The following is a 22,337-nucleotide window of genomic DNA, read 5'->3' as shown; positions in this document are numbered from 1 at the left end:
TAGTGTATGCACAAAAGGAGTTTTTTCTAACATTTTCTAATATTTACTTGCGCCTGCAGTCATCAATCCACATGTGCACAATGACAAATGGCTCCTTCATTGCAAATACATGGAATGGCCGAAATCTGCATTCCCATGCAATCCTCCACAATTGTCTAATAAAATGGTCAATAAATGGCTTCCAACAGCGTGAATTTGTTAACTTTAAAAATCACGGGACCATCAATAGCAAGCAATTAGTTAGCAATCTATCAGAAAACCACAATGGCTGGCTTGACTGCTCGATGTTGACCACATGGGAGCTGTGCCTGGGTCACCATATCCTTAGGAGAGCCCTTATGGTTTCATCAGGCTACGGTCAAAGGTGACATATGTGGTTAGCAAAAATGAATGCCACAGCAAGCAACGTCACACACAATGAAATTTTGGTAAGAGACTTATTGTAAGCTTCGCAACACAAAGAGCTAACAATATTTTATAAATCTGTTTTTTGATATTTTGCTTTGAGAATTTGATCTGATGGCTCACTTTATTGACATCTGTACAAGCTCACTTCGTCTTTTGAGTTATAAGAAAAATCTGTTCAATATGATCGCAAATTATTTTTGGGAACGTTCCAAGATGACCTTTCATGAAACATACATCTGGCACTTTTATTTTCATTGGGTTGCATGACACTAATGCTCATTACACAAAAAAATGACTTTCGTTCCATAATTTTCTACTTAAGACCTCTGCTTGCAGGCATCCAAGTTTTCTGTATCTATAAGTTGTGTTCAATGCTGTTCTTCCAGGAAATACACATATTTTGCAGTGTTTTTATTGAGTGTTTCATAAAACAAGTGTACATTAACCGCTTCACATACTGCTAAAGTCATTTACAAGCAATTTTAAATAGCCCAAAATACCCTTTTTTGTTCATTTAGAAAGTCCTTAGTGGGTAAACACAGCATATTTTTTGCACAGTGATTCATTCTTTAAATGTTATTTATAAAACACTCTTCCCTGGAGCATGCACCCACCATGAAAGACTTAATACAAAAAAAAATATAAAAAAAAATTAAATCTAACAATAAGCAAATATAGAGAGGAGGTAACTGAAATTTAAATTATAGTTCCCCATTGTCCTAAAAAAACACAAATATTGATACAAGGCTTTCAAACAAAGCTCTATACTATCACATGTTCAACAATTCTTACACAGTAACTAAAATCCCCGTATATTTTCGGGGGAGTTCAAGTTAACAAAGTCTGAATAAAAAGGACATACAGTATCTTGTCACAAAATGTAAAAAAATAAAATAAAATAAGAAAAATTAAAAAGAAAACAAATAAAGGAGCTATTGATGCACTTAGTGAATGTGCTTGCTCAGGTCCACTGTAATAAATCCTATGTAGCGTATCTCTTGGTCCACTGTCTGGCCATCCGGTCATGCTCGGCTCTGTTGGTCATGTACTGAGTGGCGATACTTCCAACGAGAGGATCAGCTGCAAGGCAAACAAAAGACACATATCACTACTACACATAAAAGACATATAGACTACAGCACAGAGAGAATTAGGTAAAATATAACTTAATTAAATGTAAAAAAAATTTTTGTGGATAAGCCCACAAACACACAGATTAAAAAACCGCATAGAATAATGGGAAGGCAAAAATCCAGAATTACTGAGGCCATTACCATAGGTCACACATTCAAAGATTAGAAAAAGTGCCACAAAATAGCCGTGCTCCAACTAGAAAGAATAGGTCTTACAGGAGACAAAGAATATTGGTATTATTCAACATCCCAGTCGGGCCCCATGTAGTGGCTCCCACCCTTACAAGGGCAGTACCCAACTGGTATACTGAACCTTGTAATAAACACCTTAGTGATTTTTTGGGGGTGTTTATTACAAGGTTCAATATAACACTTGGGTACTGCCCTTGTAAGTGTGGGAGCTACTACACGGGGCCCGACAGGGATGTTGGATAATACCAATATTCTTTGTCTCCTGCCACTGATACCAACGATGATCCATGGATTACAGTATGACTACATCAGTTATGGGTGAGATCTAAACTTTCTATTAGGAGCACGATTATTTGGTGGCACTTTACCTACATGCAGATATACACACAGTTAATTAAAAAAAACATAGGTGGGAGTGATTCTCTAATATGGGCAACTTAGACATTTTTACTTTTAGATTGTTTTAATATACAGTATAAGGCGTAATATATTACATGATGATAGTCAGAATATTAATTGGGGATTTACATAATTTCATTATTTGTCATTGTGAGGCGGAGTCACTTCTCAGGGACAAGTCGTGAGTGAGAGGAGTCAAAGAGTCTGAGGACTAAAGCCACGAGGGTACATCATAAACAGAGGGAAGAGACAAAGGCATGGTCAGGTCACAGTCCGGGATAACAATTCCAAGGTCAGAGTCCAAAGGGGTAACACAAACGGATACTCAAAAGGCAGATCAAGATCCGGCAACAAAAGATCAGAATGTTTGAGTTTAGAGCACACACCACTGAGCTGATAGCTACAACTCCCAGAGGTCTGCGACTGACAGCTTAGCTAAAAAGCTGGGTAATCACTAAAAACACAGAACTGAAAAAAGTTCAGTACCACCCAGTCTCAGATTAGATGGCTGAGTTGACTGTTCAAATATTGACAACTCAGCATGTCCCTGCAATAGATTGAATGACTGAGCTGTCAAACAAAATACCGACAGCTCAGCGCGACTCTGCACTAGACCAGTCAACTGAGCTGTCACTCACCAAACTGACAGCCTAGCACCACCCTGATTCCATATGGTAGCAAAGCTGTCACTCCCTGCGTCCAAGACACACTTAGGGTACCGTCACACAGTGCAATTTTGATCGCTACGACGGCACGATTCGTGACGTTCGAGCGATATAGTTACGATATCGCAGTGTCTGACACGCTCCTGCGATCAGGGACCCCGCTGAGAATCGTACGTCGTAGCAGATCGTTTGAAACTTTCTTTCGTCGTCTAGTGTCCCGCTGTGGCGGCATGATTGCATGGTGTAACATATATCGTATACGATGTGCGCATAGTAACCAACGGCTCCTACATCGCACATACGTCATGAAATTATCGCTCCAGCGTCGTAGATTGCAAAGTGTGACAGCAGTCTACGACGCTGGAGCGATATTGTTACAATGCTGGAGCGTCACGGATCGTACCGTTGTAGCGATGAAAATTGCACTGTGTGACGGTACCCTTAGAAGAGGCATAGTGGCAGTCCAATTGAACAATAACTAGTATCTTTAACATTAAATTAGAGCACAATGTCTCGGTGCTTTGTACTTTGATACGCACACTTAATGCGCTCAAGAACAAATGTTTTAGATGTAGAGATAAAAATGATCAGATGTCACACGATGATAACAGGCTTTTCATGCTTTCACACCACAATGTTCTATGACCTGCTGACTGGTGGGAACCAAAACAAAGGGTCTCTGAAGGATCCAAAGAATGATCCAGCTTCGCACTTGTTTGCAATTAGTGTTAACATCCCCCACACACACCTTCTTTCTTATAGTGTAACACAGTTTACTGTAAATTATCCTATATCCACTCCATAACATCACATTCTGAATTTTACCTGTTTAACCATAATAAAAATAATACACCAGGGCATTAATCCATTAATTACAAATCCCACCGAACATTTTCAATGAAGTAGAAAAAGTGGCAATCCTCCAATCCTTCTATATTATTTCAAAACACTCTTTTTCGGTGATTAGTTTGTATCTCCGTTCATACTGCACCCACACACACAAGTGATACACCATTTGAAAGGTAAACTTGCCCCCTTCAGCAAGAAAATAGCCAAACAAACCACACATCCACGATGTTATCACAAAATACATTTTAAACATTAATTTTCATAAAACTGCAGTAAGGAAAAATTACCTGCAGATGGCACCACACTATCCCAAAGCACAATACCACAAAGCTCAAACAAATCCTAACATTTGCCTTGGGGGCTTTCCAGCTTGCTGAGCTCCTTGCCCAGCCCATTTCAGACAGGTACATATAAAATATTTGCTACATATGTGGAAGTAGAATAAAAGTAAAACTTTACCTGTTTAAGACTTCAGCTTTAAAACTGAAGATATAAATGAATGCAGCCTAAAAGGGACCGGACAGGTTCTGAACCATCAGATTTCCCGTATAATTGGACAATCTTTGAAAAGTGTATCTTCCTTCTAAGGTTGCAGCTTATTGGCGACCTGGAGTCACCCCTGGTTCCAAGTAAAAAACTGCAGTGTTGACATAACTCAGACTGTACATTGTTTCCCAATGGGAGAGATTGGTGGAAACATCCTTGCAAAAATTGAAAAAAAAAATCCAACCGTAGGGAAAAAAAGGTAAAATAATCTGCAGATATTCCTTTTTTATAGGGATATTCCCAATTATTATACAATAGTGTAAATACGATCAGTTATGGGGTCAATTCTCCTTCATAATTTTTACTGTCAAAGTGGCACTGCTGTCCAGGGAGCTGCTCCGTTCACATACATAGGGCTGTGTTGCACTTCCCTACACTGCAGATAGATGGCAGTGCTGCTGTGGAGGGGGAAAAATGCTGCTGCTGCTGTTCTTTTGCAAGGTCCTGACAATCAGACCCCTTCTGATCAGTAAGTAAAATACCATTATGTTTAATGTTGGGGGATCTCCATTAGGCTGGAGTCACACACAACGTATTAAAAAATCGGTCCGTTATACATGGACGACAATCGCAGGAATGTTCCCTGAACAGAGATCCGTATGTCATCCGTATGCAGTGCGAGGATGCGATTTTTCTCGCATGTAAGCATCCGTGTGACATCCATATGGCGAGGATTTTCTCGCCGGCTTGCAAAATGGACAAAAAATGGATCCATGGGCTCAAATATTCCTGAAAACACATATACGGTATATATATATATGTCAGTAACACACATACCTCTCTGTGTTCATCATCTCATTAAATACATTTACAGTTGACCAGCCTGATTTTCCTGAAATTGCCTGTGCCCCCGACTACCAATGTGTGAAAATTTCACACGGGCCAACTAGTCTCCTATAAACCAAATGATCAGGAAGGACATCTAAATCAATGATAAGTGGATAGTGCAAGGAAACCAACTCTTCATAGGTATAAGGCTACGTTCACACTAGCGTTCTGCTAGTGTGCGTCGCCTTAGCGTCGGGCGACGCAGCGGCGACGCACGCATCATGCGCCCCTATGTTTAACATGGGGGACGCATGCGTTTTTGTGTGTTGCGTTTTGCAACACTTGCGTCTTTTTTGCCGCTAGCGTCGGACCAAGAAAACGCAACAAGTTGCATTTTTTTGCGTCCGATTTTCGGCAAAAAACGACGCACGCGTCGCAAAACGCAGCGTTTTTGCGTGCGTTTTGCCGCGTTTTTGTGTGCGTCGTGCGTTGCGTCGCCGACACAGCGGCGCGCAACGCTAGTCTGAACGTAGCCTAAAGGTACCGTCACACATAGCGACGCTGCAGCGATACCGACAACGATCCGGATCGCTGCAGCGTCGCTGTTTGGTCGCTGGAGAACTGTCACACAGACCGCTCTCCAGCGACCAACGATCCCGAGGTCCCCGGTAACCAGGGTAAACATCGGGTAACTAAGCGCAGAGCCGCGCTTAGTAACCCGATGTTTACCCTGGTTACCATTCTAAAAAGTAAAAAAACAAACGCTACATACTTACCTACCGCTGTCTGTCCTCGGCGCTCTGCTTCTCTGGTCTGGCTGTGAGCGCCGGGCAGCCAGAAAGCAGAGCGGTGACGTCACCGCTCTGCTTTCCGGCTGACCGACGCTCACAGCCAGAGCAGGAGGAGAGCAGAGCACAGCGCTGGAGGACAGACGGCTGTAGGTAAGTATGTACTGTTTGTTTTTTTACTTTTAGGATGGTAACCAGGGTAAACATCGGGTTACTAAGCGCGGCCCTGCGCTTAGTTACCCGATGTTTACCCTGGTTACCAGCAAAGACATCGCTGGATCGGTGTCACACACGCCGATTCAGCGATGTCTGCGGGGAGTCCAGCGACGAAATAAAGTTCTGGACTTTCTTCCCCGACCAGCGATCTCCCAGCAGGGGCCTGATCGCTGCTGCCTGTCACACTGGACGATATCGCTAGCGAGGACGCTGCAACGTCACGGATCGCTAGCGATATCGTCTAGTGTGACAGTACCTTAAGCCAGGTCAGGTACTGGCCAGGTCAGTTAGGCCAGGACCTGTTAGGTCAGGTTAAAACCATCAATCTTCAGATCAATACGTCATCATTTTACATCTGTTTTATCGCTGAGCGGCAGTTATAAAATATTTACAAGTAGAAAGGCAGCCGCTTAGCTGAAGATATCAGATGCTGCTGGTAAACAGCAGAACTGAAATGATACAGTACAATTCCTTCTTTTTTAATCACCTTGGTTTCCTGGGCCATCATTAAATGTGTAACTGAGCAGTTAATGAGTGTTGTTCAAGGTTTCCATATATCTTACCAGCACAAGACCGCCGCATATAATAATAATGAGATACAGTCATATGAGGCAAAGTTTCCGACAAAGGCCTTGAATTGCCGACTGTGCAGCCCCAAACAAGGAAATTGATTTATCAAATATTAGGCCTACAAGTTATTACGAGGGACCCTATAATGATGACTACATCCGAGTCTGGAATTTTCTGGCAACCCCAAAAATCGTATATGAGATAAGGTCACCGGCATCAGGGGCTTATCTATAGCATTCTGGAATGCTGAAGATAAGCCCCCGATATATCCTAAAAGAGGAGAAATACAGGTTATATTAAGGTACCATCAACATTAAGCAACGCTGCAGCGATACCGACAACGATGTCAATCGCTGCAGCGTCGCTGTTTGGTCGCTGGAGAGCTGTCACACAGACAGCTCTCCAGCGACCAACGATCCCGAAGTCCCCGAGTAACCAGGGTAAACATCGGGTTACTAAGTGCAGGGCCGCGCTTCGTAACCAGATGTTTACCCTGGTTACCATTGTAAATGTAAAAAAAAAAAACACTACATACTTATAATCCGGTGTCTGGTCACGTCCCTCGCCTTCAGCTTCCCGCACTGACTGAGCGCCGGCCGTAAAGCACAGCGGTGACGTCACCGCTGTGCTTTGCTTTACGGCCGGCGCTTACAGTAACCCGATGTTTACCCTGGTTATCAAAGAAGACATCGCTGAATCGGCGTCACACATGTCCAGCGACAAAATAAAGTGCTGGACTTTCCCCAGCGACCAACGATCTCCCAGCAGGGGCCTGATCGTTGGTCGCTGTCACGCATAACGATTTCGTTAACGATATCGTTATGTGTGACGGTACCTTTATACTCATCCAGGGGCGGTCCCGCTGCGGTCCGATCCGATGGGCGTCGCGGTCCGAGTCCGGCGCCTCCTATCTTCATACGATGTCGTCCTCTTCTTGTCTTCCTGCCGTGGCTCCGATTTTTATCTAACAATTTTAATATAACGATTTTTGAGGTGACAGATTCCCTTTAAAGGAGGTTTCCACCTTTGGGGGCAATTATTTATTTTCTATTTTAACTGCATGAAATTGGGACTAAAAATCTTTTTTTTTTTCAATGAGGTTTCATTAAAATGCACCTTTTGCAAACTCTGTGATGCACTATATATTGCAAGCTACAGAATGAGTTAACTGAGAATCCATCAGCGATTGAAAGCATGTAACTTTTTTCTGAGCTCCTCTTATATGATCTATAACTCTATAAGGCTACTTTCACACTTGCGTTGTTTGCTGTACGTCGCAATGCATCGTTTTGGTGAAAAAACCGCATCCTGCAAAGTTGCCCACAGGATGCCTTTTTTTCTCCATAGACTTGTATTACCGACGCATTGCGACGTATGGCCACACGTCGCATCTGTTGTGCAACGGATGCGTCGTGTTTTTGGCGGACGCGAAGCACAAAAAAAGTCCAATGTAACTTTTTTTGTGTGTCGTGTCCGCAATTTTCGACCGCGCGTCTGAAACTCCGCCCCCTCCTCCCCGCTCATCGCAATGGGCAGCGGATGCGTTGTAAAACTGCATCTGCTGCCCACGTTGTGCTACATTTAACACACTGTCCGTCGGGCCGACGCAAGTGTGAAAGTAGCCTGTGTTCACTCACACACACGGCGTTTTTGTAGGTTTTCTTTTCTCCGGAAAGTCAGCTGCATTTTACAATCCAGTTAAAGCTAAGGGTATGTGCACACGATGCAGATTTAGTGCAGAACTGCAGCAGATTTTTCTGCAGCAGAAACGCTGCAGAACTGCACTGTGATCACAGTACAATGTAAATCAATGTGAAAAAAAAAAAGCTGTGCACATGGTGCAGAAAAATCTGCGCAGAAACGCTGCAGATTTCAAAGAAGTGCCTGTCACTTCTTTTGTGCAGTTCTGCAGCGTTTCTGCACCCCTCCATAATAGAAATCTGCAGGTGCGTTTTTGATGCGTTTTTTGTGCAGATTTGTGCTCAAAAAACGCATCAAAAACGCATCAAAAACGCATCAAAAACGCATCAAAAACGCACCTGCAGATTCTGCCAGGAGATGCAGATTTAGTGCAGAACTGCAGCAGATTTTTCTGCACCAAATCTGCATCGTGTGCACACAGCCTAAGATTTCAGAAATCTCATGAACACTCAGTTGTTTGGTTCCTAACTGAATTTGAGCACTGCAGCATTTTTGAAAACCTGTGCTTTTTACCGATTTTCAAAATGTTTTTTTTACCGTTTTTTTAAAATGTGTTTTTTTTTTAGAAAGTGCAAAAAACAGCATATTTGTGTGGCATTTTTGCAACGTTTCTCACGAATAAAACTATAATAACATGTAATTTAAAAAAAAAAAAAAATCACAATCTGCCTAAAAAATTCAGCTTTTTTTTTTTTAAATTAAAATGAGTAAAAATTATTGGCCCTCTCTGATTGCAGTCTTGTACTAGAGTCAGACCAAAGTAGGAAACCACAAAGATTTAAAAATACGTCTTCCATATCATCGCAGACATGTTAATACAGATATACCAATGCATTAACCCTGATGTTCTGTTCGGGTCATAGTGACCCGAACAGACTTTTTGCGGCCCTGTAGATTTTTTTCTGTAAGTCTCTAAAACTTGAGACTCCTTGACTTTTCCTCATTTGGGGGGACCTACCTATGAGTATTTTTTTTTCTTCTTTCATTTACTTTTTGCTGCACGCAAAAAGTTACACTTGTTGTGTTCGGGTCATAATGACCCGACATCGTTTTTTACAGCTGTGAGGCCATATTTTCAGTGAAATAAAGGAGTTATAACCTCAGTTGGGTCTATTTATTGCATCTACTATTGTATATCAATTGATTTATTTCCTAAATTATTTCAATGGGGTCGTACACGCGCTCTACCGGGGGTATGCATTGAGATCTGCGCACCATAAAAATGGCTTTATATTGATTATTTTTGGTGCGCAGTCTATTCTAAAATGTAGAGTGCATCCGGAGAAATCACTAGGTGTGCACTACATGTGTATATTATGCGCAGAACGGACTGCTCAGAACGCGCTGTCTAAGACTTTTTTTTTTGTAAAGCTAGTCTGTCTTCCTGGCTTATCTGCTTGTTTTCAGAAGGGTTCTTATCTTCTCTGCTCTGATCAGTACACATATGCTAGCCCAGACATGTTACGTTTCAGTTTCTTTGGAGAGCAGCTGTGTACATACCTCTGTTCCAGGATATCTCTGTTCCAGGCAGTATCTTGGTTTTCTACAGGTATGTTGCTTGTTATGCTTTTACTAATCAATTTTATTGATAGATTGTATATTGTAAAGGAATACTTTTATTTTATTTCATTACATGTAATTAGTGTTATTACTGTGTGATACACTGCTCTACACTTAGCATGATAGATTGCTGGATATTGAGCACTGGTATGCTTTGATGTAGTATAGAAGCTCTTATTGTTTTTGAAGCTGTTTTTTTTCTCAGACTTTATTATTATTGTTTACTTACAAAGGTTTTTTTTTATTACAAAATATGTGTAGTTTTCTATTTTCGTTTTGCTCATTGATCTGTTTTTTCAGAATAAAAACAAAAAAAAAAAGATTTCTAGTTCATTTTTCTTTTTTTTTTTTACTACCAAACATGTTCACAAACAGTCTAGTAAGCAAAAAGTATAAAAAAAATGGAGTTAGAGTGTCTAAAATCAAGGTTTAATAAGCCGGGTCATAGTGACCCGGAACACTACAAGTGTATAGTAAATGCGAACAAAACAGCAGGGTTAAACACTTCCTGTTACAATATTTCATGACGTGATCACTTTTCCAAGGTATTGAGCATATTAAATTATTATATTATGATTACATTTTATCTCATTCATGTACTAGCAAACACATAATATATGCAGACAATTTAACATACAATGGACTTGTATAATATGTTGCTTCATTTCTAGTAGACTTCACAAAAGTTTTAAGGTACCGTCACACTAAGCGACGCTGCAGCGATACCGACAACGATCCGGATCGCTGCAGCGTCGCTGTTTGGTCGCTGGAGAGCTGTCACACAGACAGCTCTCCAGCGACCAACGATGCCGGTAACCAGGGTAAACATCGGGTTACTAAGCGCAGGGCCGCGCTTAGTAACCCGATGTTTACCCTGGTTACCATCGTTAAAGTAAAAAAAACAACCACTACATACTTACCTACCGCTGTCTGTCCCCGGCGCTCTGCTTCTCTGCTCTGGCTGTGAGCGCCGGTCAGCCGGAAAGCAGAGCGGTGACGTCACCGCTCTGCTTTCCGGCCGCTGTGCTCACAGCCAGTGCAGGAGGAGTGCAGAGAAGCTGAGCGCCGGGGACAGACAGAGGTAGGTAAGTATGTAGTGGTTGTTTTTTTTACTTTAACGATGGTAACCAGGATAAACATCGGGTTACTAAGCGCGGCCCTGCGCTTAGTAACCCGATGTTTACCCTGGTTACCAGTGAAGACATCGCTGAATCGGCGTCACACACGCCGATTCAGCGATGTCAGCGGGAGATCCAGCGACGAAACAAAGTTCTGGACTTTCTTCCCCGACCAGCGATATCACAGCAGGGGCCTGATCGCTGCTGCCTGTCACACTGGACGATATCGCTAGCCAGGACGCTGCAACGTCACGGATCGCTAGCGATATCGTCTAGTGTGACGGTACCTTTACACCTTGAGGTCCTGGTGTCAAATCCCACCAAGGACAAACGTCTGCAAGGAGTGTGTATGTTCTCCCAGTGATTGCGTGGGTTTCCTCCGGGTTCTCCGGTTTCCTTCCACACTCCAAAGACATACTGATAGAGAATCCAGATTGTGAGCCCCATTGGGCACAGTGATGATCATGTCTGTACAGCACTGCAAATTAATGACGCTTTAAAATTGAGTAACTTAAATAAACTTATATTGTTACATTTTATTTTGTGTTGCTTATACAGTTATGGCCAAAAGTGTTGGCACTCTTGAAATTGTTCCAGAAAATTATTGTAATTACACTTTTTGTCATACACATGTTTATTTCCTTTGTGTGTGTATTGGAACAACACAAAAAAGGGAAAAAAAGGCAAATTAGACAACATTTCTCACAAAACCCCCAAAATGGGCTAAAACATAACTGTTGTCACATTTTCATAATTGGGTAAAACGATTGTTTCAAGCATGTGATGCTCATTCAAACTCACCTGTGGCAATTAACAAGTGTGGGCAATATGAAAATCCCACCAGAAACCAGATAAAAAGGGGAGAAGTTGACGCAATCTTTACATTCTGTGTCTGTGTGTGCCACACTATGGCATGGAGAACAGAGAGAGAGAAGACGACAACTGTCTGAGGCCTTGAGAACCAAAATTGTTGAAAAATATCAACAATCTCATGGTTGCAAGTCCATCTACAGAGATCTTGATGTTCCTTTGTCCATGGTGAGCAAGATAATCTAGAAGTTAATAACCAATTGCACTGTAGCTAATCTCCCTGGACATGGACAGAAGAGGTGGATAACAGACTCAATCAAGTTCCAAAGAATTATCCAGGAATCTGCATAAACTAAAAACTAAGCTAAAAGTCTATACTACGAACCATAGTCACCATTGGGAAGGGAAAAGGGTGGACTAGAATGTGGAATAAAATATAAACTTTTTTTGATGCGAATAAAACCAAAATAACTGCAGTGGCACTATATGTTCAAATGGTGATCATACAGTTATATGAAAAGGTTTGGGCACCCCTATTAATCTTAAGCTTAATGTTTTATAAAAATTGTTTTTTTTTTTTGCAACAGCTATTTCAGTTTCATATAGCTAATAACTGTTGGACACAGTCATGTTTCTGCCTTAAAATGAGGATTATTGTACTAACATGTCATGCCTCGTACAAGGTCTGAACCGGTGGTGGAAGATTTAAAGACCAGCATGAAGAGAAGTCATGTACTAACCCTAAAGACAAAGACATAATACAGAGTTTCTTTAATATCACTCTTCCCATAGTTAAACAATTATGACATCCTTTTTAATAGACCGGCAACCTGACAATATAAGGCTTCTAGCCATGTGGACAAGTCAGTGAATATTTTTACCTAAGTTGCAGTGAGGTTAGAAGATATTGGATAAATTCAATTAATATTTAATCAAGTCAACTCGTTAATGCATATTTTACCCTTAGGTGCAATTTACTTACAGCAAATACTTAAAAAACTATTTAACAGCTCTGCTTGGCTTTTCCATGTTTGCCAGGTCTTAGGGAAGTGCCAGCAATTGCACGGTAAAAGCCTCTTATGCTAATTATAAAATATATTTCCATAATTGTGTTAAACGTGATGGGATTTTATCTGATAATTACCCCATTGTGTTTTCTTCTGACACACACAGCTTCATATATAGTGATTACTGTGTAATTTCTAAAGTTTTCCCATGAAATAAAAAAGGTATCTAGAGGATAAGGGATAAAACTTTTAGTTTGATTTCACACAGGGTGTTTTTTTTTTTACTGTAGTGATCAGCTACGTAGTGTTAATAAATAGGAATTTATAAAATGCGCTTACACGGGCCTGGACAAATATTTGACTGGTTTAGGAATCAATTACATAATGCTTAAAGGATATCTGTCGTTAGAATTACCTTAAGCTGTCTAGATAGGCATAGTGGTCATAGAAAGCTGAATAAAATAATACCTTGATATCATCGATCTGATATCTTATTCCAGAGAATCCACATTTTTCATAATATTCAAATTAGCAGTGGTCTGGACACAGATCTCCCTGAGAATCTGCCTCCCGAGCATATTTTAAATGAAAGGGGGCATTACCAATGTGAGACATGTAATGACTGACAGTCTGCTCTCCTGATCTACATGTCTCACACTGGTAACTCCTCCTTTCATTTAGAACAAGCTCTGGAGGCAGATTTTCATGTAGATCAGTGTCCGGATCATAGCTCTTAACAGCTCATTTACATATTAGAAAAATGTGGATTTCTATGGTATAAAACATGAAATCACAGATATCAGAATAAAACTTTGTTCAGCTACATATGACCTGCATTCCAATATAGGTGGCTAAGGAGGGTTGATCCTACTGACAGATTCCCCTTAAAGCAAATGGGTAAAAAAATTAGCTACAGTTGAAAACAGGTTTTCTTGTGATTTTTTTTCACTTTCTAAATCATACTGTGTCTGTTAGCACAGTGTCCAGAGCATGGACCAGACACCAGGAGACAGGCCATTAAACCAGGAGCAGTGGAGGAGGCCGTAGGAGGGCAACAACCCAGCAGCAGGACTGCTACCTCTTTCTTTGTGCAAGGAGGAACAGAAGGAATAGTGCCAGAGCCCTGCAAAATTACCTCCAGCAAGCCACTAACATCCATGTGTCTGCTCAAACTGTCAGAAACAAACTCCATGATGGTGGTATGAGGGCCCAACGACCAAGAATGGCAGATTCGACATTGGTGCCCTGTGCTCTTCACGGATGAGAGCAAGTTCACACTGAGCACATGTGACAGACGTGACAGAGTCTGGAGACGCCGAGGAGAATGTGCTCCTGCCTACAACATCCAGCATGACCATTTTGGCAGAGGATCAGTAATTGTGTGCGGAGTCATTTCTTTGGAGGGCCGCATAGCCCTCCATGTGCTAGCCAGAGGTACCCTGATGGCCATTAGGTACCGATATGAGATCCTCAGACCTGAATCCAATTGAACATATCTGAGACATATCTCAGTTCCATCCACCAACATCACTGTCCAGTTGACTGATTCTTTAATCCAGATCTGGAAGGAGATCCCTCAGAATATCCGTTGCCTCATCAAGACCATGCCCAGGCATTGTAGGGAGGTCAAACAGGCATGTGGAGGCCACACACATCATTTCCTTGTCTTGAGGAATTTCCACTGAAGTTGGATCAGCATGTAATTTGATTTTGAGCATCATTCCAAATCCAGACGTCTATGGGATATTAATTTTGATTGACATTTATCATTTTTGTTTTATCGTGCTCAACGCATTCCACTATATAATGAATAAAGATTTGCAACTGGAATATATTATTCAGTGATATCTAGGAATTAGAATTTGAGCAACGTATGTTCACTCTGGTCAATAAAGCTAATACTAGACTTATTGTTCCTATTCAGGACAGAACATTTAAATCTCACCAGAAATTTTCACACAGGCCATTTATCGTTTCTGTTCTCAGCAGAAAAACTTTACAAAAATCTCATTATCATCAGACGGGATAACAATTACAATCCGTGAAAATCGCACTGCACCCAGATGTCATCTGTCTTCAGTCTGATTTTTCCAAGAATCCGTAGACTTGTATTGCTGATTTTGATCTGGCACTCGAATCGGCTCTGGACACTTTTCTTCTGCGAGAGCAGGCAAGCACAGGAGGTTCGGGCGCCATCATTCCGGGAGAAGGAGGTGACTGTACAGCATGAGGAGGACATTATGCTTGGCGGCATGGGAGGAGTGGTGCTGCAGACTGCACCCCAAGGCTGCGGTCTTGGAGGGGTTAAGGAAGACAGACGTGTGGGTTATACATCACAGCAACAGCAGGCCCTGGATGAGCAGATTGAGCTGGGCTCACATGTGCAACACGATCCCCAAGATGGTGGCCCGCCACGGGGAGATATAGGAGGTCACCTCTCCCCTCCCCATCAGCAATGTCATGTATCCGGGTCCCCATTGCCCACCAGAGTTAAGAAGACACCCATGAGAAGAAACAGAACAGATAGAGAAGTAGGAGCGATACTTTCTCTGAAAGGTCCCCCCAATTTATATCATACTGCTAACAATGAAGGGGACTTGAGTGACTACACAGGGGTGTCCTCTGGGGAGGAAGAGGGTCAAATGGGTGGTCTCCCTTTACCATCTTTGAAGAAATTTCTCTCACAATTTCCTTCCAAGGAAGATTTCAAATCCCTAATTGCAGAGGTCAAAGAGACCTGCAGGTCTGAGTTTGCTTGTGTGAAACAGAAGTGTAATATCATGGCGAGGGGTATCCCAGAATCTAATGATCAAGCAAAAGCCAAATCAATTCTTCAGGAGATCTTTAATTCCTTCTTGGGAGAGCGTTACTGTAACGCCCATCAAATTTGACAGAGCTCATTGTGCCTTGCAACCTAAAGGTTCAACACCATACTCACATGACATAATTTGTTGCCTTCATGACTATGAAACCAAGGAAAAGATCATGGCAAAGGCCAGGTCACAGAAAGAGATTTCTTACTCAGGTACTGTGATTCAGTTGTTCCAGACTTGTCCCGTTTCACCCTTCAGAAAAGTCGGCTCCTCAGACCCTTATTACTCATCTTGAAAGACCTCCATATCCGATATAGATGGGGATTCTCCTTTGCCTTAACTGCTCGCAGTGAAGGAATCTCAGCGACACTATGCTCCTTGGAAGACCTACCAACGTTTTGTGAAGCTCTTGGGCTGCAGATCCCCAAGATTGTGGACTGGGATGCTCCTTTTCCTGAGGGAGCTACACCACCACCTCCAGTTTGGATTCAGAAAAAAAGAAGAGATCGAGGAGGGAAAGGAGACAGGATGGATTGCCTTCTAATAGACTTCGTTGAGATGACCCTCATTAGAGTTAGACAAATCTGATGTTTAATGCCTTATAATAAGTAGATGTTGGTATATTATTGTCCTTTATTTCTCTTCACTAGTACGAGCCGGTACAGGTACCCTCATATATTAGTACTTAAGATATATTGAGCTGCTTACATGTTATGCTGAACTATCCTCAAGGTTTCAACAACATTAGTCCATAGGAGTCTTGGTTTTGCCCTGCTGGAAAGGAGTTATTTTCCTTCTTACTAGAGAATTTTTTCTCGCCATTGCACAAGTCAAATTCTGGGCCCCGCCCCCTAGTGGGTTCAGTTTGGTCCACAGAGTAACCCTGGACCAGGAGATTTTTCCTGGGAAATATGGTTCTTAATGGTATATGGTTCACAATTTAGCAGATTAAACATTTTGCTTCTTCGCGATTTAGTCTATTGAAGGTGTCTTTACTGACCGATTTTGAAAGAATTTGCAAAAGGGGCCCGTTGACTAAGGGACTAATATCGGATACAGTCATGGCCAAAAGTATTGACACCCCTGCAATTCTGTCAGATAACACTCATGTTCTTCCTGAAAATGATTGCAAACACAAATTCTTTGTTATTATTATCTTCATTTAATTTGTCTTAAATTAAAAACACAAAAAGAATTATCCTAAAGCCAAATTGGATATAATTCCACACCAAACATAAAAAAGGGGGTGGACAAAAGTATTGGCACTGTTCGAAAAAATCATGTGATGCTTCTGTAATTTGTGTAATTAACAGCACCTGTAACTTACCTGTGGCACCTAACAGGTGTTGGCAATAACTAAAATACACTTTCAGCCAGAAGACATGGATTAAAGTTGACTCAACCTCTGTCCTGTGTCTTTGTGTGTACCACATTGAGCATGGAGAAAAGAAATTAGACCAAAGAACTGTCTGAGGACTTGAGAAACCAAATTGTGAGGAAGCATGAGCAATCTCAAGGCTACAAGTCCATCTCCAAAGACCTGAATGTTCCTGTGTCTACCGTGCGCAGTGTCATGAAGAAGTGTAAAGCCCATGGCACTGTGGCTAACCTCCCTAGATGTGGACAGAAAAGAATAATTGTCAAGAGATTTCAATGCAAGATTGTGCAGATGTTAGATAAAGAACCTCGACTAATATCCAAACAAGTTCAAGCTGCCCTGCAGTCCGAGGGTACAACAGTGTCAACCCGTACTGTCCGTCGGCATCTGAATGAAAAGGGACTGTATGGTAGGAGACCCAGGAAGACCCCACCTCTTACCCCGAGACATAAAAAAGCCAGGCTAAAGTTTGCCAAAAAAAGCCTAAAACGTTTTGGAAGAATGTTCTCTGGTCAGATGAGACAAAAGTAGAGCTTTTTGGGCAAAGGCATCAACATAGAGTTTACAGGAGAAAAAAATAGGCATTCAAAGAAAAGAACACGGTCCCTACAGTCAAACATGGCGGAGGTTCCCTGATGTTTTGGGGTTGCTTTGCTGCCTCTGGCACTGGACTGCTTGACCGTGTGTATGGCATTATGAAGTCTGAAGACTACCAACAAATTTTGCAGCATAATGTAGGGCCCAGTGTGAAAAAGCTGGGTCTCCCTCAGAGGTCATGGGTCTTCCAGCAGGACAATGACCCAAAACACACTTCAAAAAGCACTAGAAAATGGTTTGAGAAAGCACTGGAGACTTCTAAGGTGGCCAGCAATGAGTCCAGACCTGAATCCCATAGAACACCTTTGGAGAGATCTAAAAATGGCAGTTTGGAGAAGGCACCCTTCAAATATCAGGGACCTGGAGCAGTTTGCCAAAGAAGAATGGTCTAAAATTCCAGCAGAGCATTGTAAGAAACTCATTGATGGTTACAGGAAGCGGTTGGTCGCAGTTATTTTGGCTAAAGGTTGTGCAACCATGTATTAGGCTGAGGGTGCCAATACTTTTGTCTGGCCCATTTTTGGAGTTTTGTGTGAAATGATCAATGTTTTGCTTTTTGCTTCATTCCCTTTTGTGTTTTTTCATTTAAGACAAATTAAATGAAGATAATAATACCAAAGAATTTGTGATTGCAATCATTTTCAGGAATAAACTGAGTATTATCTGACAGAACTGCAGGGGTGTCAATACTTTTGGCCATGACTGTATATATAGGATTATAAACTATCCTCAGGGGGGCCAACAGTTAAAACATCCACATATGAGCAGGGAGTCTATTCTTTGGAGGGGACTGTCACCCCAAACTTGGCAGATCATCTGGGAAAAAAATCCTCTATCTACACTCCTTATAAGGAGAATCAGTACAAAATAATAATGTTCTGATATCACACCCCAGAGCTCCTCCACAGATTGAATCCTCATGTCTCAAACCTCTGTTAGAACTGTGGTTCAAAGGTGGGCTCTCAATACCACATCTTTTGGTCTTGTTTGAAGATCATTGGATTTTGGAGGATGTGATATCCTTGATACACAGGTTTCTCTTTGTGGAGGTTTGGTTTGATCCAGTTATCTACCTTCTAACCGTCTCACCTAAAGGGATGGGAAAGACCTCAGATAAGACTGCTACTCCCCATTCGCAGGTGCTCGATAGCTCTTCACTGGAAGCAGACCTGTTCTCCCTCTCATTAACATTTATTGAACAGAATTGCAGACATTCGTAGGACGGAATATATGACGGCCTTAATATGAGCGAGAGTGGACAGATTCAACACTGTTTGGGCCCTTTGGGACTATTATTGGGCTCAGAATAGTGCCTAGGTCTCTTCTCTCTTCTTAATACTATCGGACCTGTGCTTCTTCCCCCATCCTACCTTGTGTCAGTCTTGTCTTTACATGTGTAGTTAAGTTATTAAATATTATCTAGTAAATTGATGAACAGAGATAGTTTACAGTGGTGGCACATATAACTTTATTAGAAGGCTTAGCTGAATTTTGGTATTTAAAATATAAAAGCGACTACGGGCGCTGCACACAAAATATATATTTGTACTGGTAATTCTACTGCTGCAGATAAACGGACATAACTACCGAAAATGTCCGATGTACAGAGAAAAAACACCTATGATCATATATATACCGTATATATATATATATATATATATATATATATATATATATATATATATATATGTATATCTATATATATATATATATATATATATATATATATATCTATCTGCGCTGTAGGTTCCAGGGGAGAACAATTAATAAGAGAATTTTCTGCATATATTGTCCATCATAAAATGTATCCACAGTTACCTAGTTGAAGATTATTAATGCGTTATTAATGCGTTATCTATCGTGCATATAAGATGTTGATAATTACCGGGAGTGTCGCAGTCAAGGTCTCCTGAATAGGTGCACAACGGTAATATGTTCAACCGCTTTACTTCCAAAGAATATGCGAGGAAAGGGTGTAAAAAACCTGTCCCGGCCGGTGACAGTCACCCCTTACCTCACCGATGGTGCTCCTGGGTCTTCAGCGTGAGCCCGCGCTCCCACACGCTAGTTGCCGGCGAGGTGCAGTGAAGCTGCAGGACCTCGCGTGACGTCACATACACGTGATGTTTCACGTGAACGGCTAACGGAGTGCACACAGTACCAAAAACGATCTACCGGCCGGGACAGGTTTTTTACACCCTTTCCTCGCATATTCTTTGGAAGTAAAGCGGTTGAACATATTACCGTTGTGCACCTATTCAGGAGACCTTGACTGCGACACAACCGGTAATTATCAACATCTTATATGCACGATAGATAACGCATTAATAACGCATTAATAATCTTCAACTAGGTAACTGTGGATACATTTTATGATGGACAATATATGCAGAAAATTCTCTTATTAATTGTTCTCCTCTGGAACCTACAGCGCAGATATATATATATATATATATATATATATATATATGAATTTTGGTATTTGCTGTATCAATCTAGATTTTGGTTTCTCGCCACTGGGGGGGGGGAGCGATCCCTAATATTTCATTTTACTGTTTTTTGTCTTCGAAGCTCCTTTAGGGTATGTGCACATGTTGCGGATTCTCAGCATTTCTTGCAGAAACGCTGCAGATCCGCAATTGATTTACAGTACAATGTAAATCAATGAGAAAGAAAAAATGTTGTGCACACTTTGCGGAAAATCCGCTGCGGAAACGCTGCGGTTTAAAAGCAGTAGCATGTCACTTCTTTTTTGTGAATCTGCAGCGTTTTTGTACCCATTCCATTATAGAAAACTGTAGGGGTAAAAAACGCAGCAAATCCGCAAGAAAACCGCAGCAAAAATGCACAAAAAACGCTGCAGAACCGCACAAAAAACGCGACAAATCCACAGGTGCGTTTTCTGCCAAGAGAGGCAGAATCCGTACCAGAAATTCCTAAGCCTAATCCGCAACGTGTGCACATAGCCTAAAATTTCTTCAAATTGTCCTTTGAAAAAATGTTTCTGAATGTAATTGTTTGAATTCTTATTTTCAATTGTTATATTCTGAAAAATGTAATAAAAACAATGGACTGTACTCGTTTGAGAAAGCCGGTTTGTGTGTGCGAGCCCAGGCAGATATTTTAACCATTTAACCAGATCTCTGGAGCTGACCGGCTGCAGCGCTCATATTTTGTTTGAGCAGATGAAACCAAGACAATCTAGTTCCAGAAGAAACAGCCTGACCCTAATACTTTCCCTGATATAAGTGAAGCCAGTGGGGTGACTGCCATTAAATTATATCAATTACATGTTGATGTCATCTTCCTATCAAATAACACTAAGGTACCGTCTCACAGTGGCACTTTGGTCGCTACGACGGCACGATCCGTGACGCTCCAGCGTCGCTCCATTATCGCTCCAGCGTCGTAGACTGCGGTCACACTTCGCAATGCACGGTGCTGGAGCGATAATTTCATGACGTATTTGCGATGTAGAATCAGCAGAGGAAGTGGAGAATATCGTGCACAACTTTGTTACACGATGCGATCATGCCGCCACAGCGGGACACTTGACGAAGAAAGAAAGTTTCAAACGATCTGCTACGACGTACGATTCTCAGCGGGGTTCCTGATCGCAGTAGCGTGTTAGACACAGCGAGATCGTAAGTATATCGCTGGAACGTCACGGATCGTGCTGTCGTAGCGACCAAAGTGCCACTGTGTGACGGTACCCTAAGTGACACACTTCTCAAACACATTACATTCTGGACAATTTCTTGATGCGGCAGATTCACATGACACACACTTTTTCCGAGTGCAGCTGCACGTTCTGATCCCACATACTTGCCTATTCCACCCGTGCAGAGCATATATTTTAAATACACTCCTTCCTGCTCACTCAATGTCACAATGGGAGTAATTTGTCATTGATGAATTTTGCATCACTTGCACTGGAAGCAAAGCAGATCTTACTGTGCGACACTCGTCTCAGACGAGATAATGTAGACAGATCTATACTCGCCAAAATGAAACCAGAAAAAGTAACTGCGCCTTTTTTATTAGCTGTTAAAAGTGACAAATCTTTATTGTCAGCTGTTGAAACCGATCTGTCAAAGAGCAGATTTATCTACACACAGATCAGAAAAATCTCATAGTGGATAGATGCTAAATGCCCTGCTACACATTAAGAAATGGTTCTGCTGCCAGCTATCCTTCCTGACTCCTCCATACACTGGATGCTTGGCTGAGCATTCCTGTGTTCTCTGAGAAAGCTGCTGCCAAAATCATCTGGCACAGGCTTAGATTCACGCCAAATAGAATATAAATCTCTCTCCCAAAATCATTTAAAGGGGAGAGTCAGGACCACCCAATCACAACAGACTGTGGGCCAATCTCAACAATATTGGCTGGTTTAGCTTACTATAGTCGTATGTGTATGGGGCCCCTAAGTGTGCTCTATACAGGGCCCTTCAAAATGAAGTCTACTTAAAGGGCTTATTCCACCCTAAAGTATTTATCACCTGCCTACAGAAGGCAATGAATGCTACACTGGAGGGGTCTGACTGCTGAGTTCACTAATCTAGTATTTATCCACTATCTAATGGGGGTTTACTGATCACGGGGTCTACTGATCTACCATTTAGCCACTATTTTGGTTGATACATGATAAATGCTTTTAAATACTTCCGAAAAGAAAACTTTAAAGGTAGTTCAATCTGGATAACTCTATTCCATATACAGGATCCATTATTGGGACCCCTTTATAAAAGCCACGAGAGCTGCAGGGAAGAGTGGTTTCCATTCCAAGGGTTTAAAAGCTCATGCTCTAGCACTCCAT

General features: G+C 41.7%; 1 protein-coding gene across 1 annotated transcript in view; it reads right to left on the bottom strand.

Moving 5' to 3' along the window:
• Positions 1–804: 804 nt before the first annotated feature.
• Positions 805–22,337, bottom strand: part of LOC138642070 (ubiquitin-conjugating enzyme E2 E2) — a 311,858-nt gene continuing 290,325 nt past the window's right edge. The window contains exon 6 of the mRNA XM_069729987.1: positions 805–1,488. Within this exon, the coding sequence (XP_069586088.1) occupies positions 1,391–1,488 (98 nt within the window). The 3' untranslated portion in view covers positions 805–1,390. The remainder of the gene's footprint in view (positions 1,489–22,337) is intronic.

This window comes from Ranitomeya imitator, chromosome 6 (genome assembly GCF_032444005.1).
Source record: "Ranitomeya imitator isolate aRanImi1 chromosome 6, aRanImi1.pri, whole genome shotgun sequence".
NCBI lineage: Eukaryota > Metazoa > Chordata > Amphibia > Anura > Dendrobatidae > Ranitomeya > Ranitomeya imitator.
The sequence above is the reverse complement of the archived record's forward strand: the minus strand, read 5'-3'. Positions and strand labels throughout refer to the sequence as shown.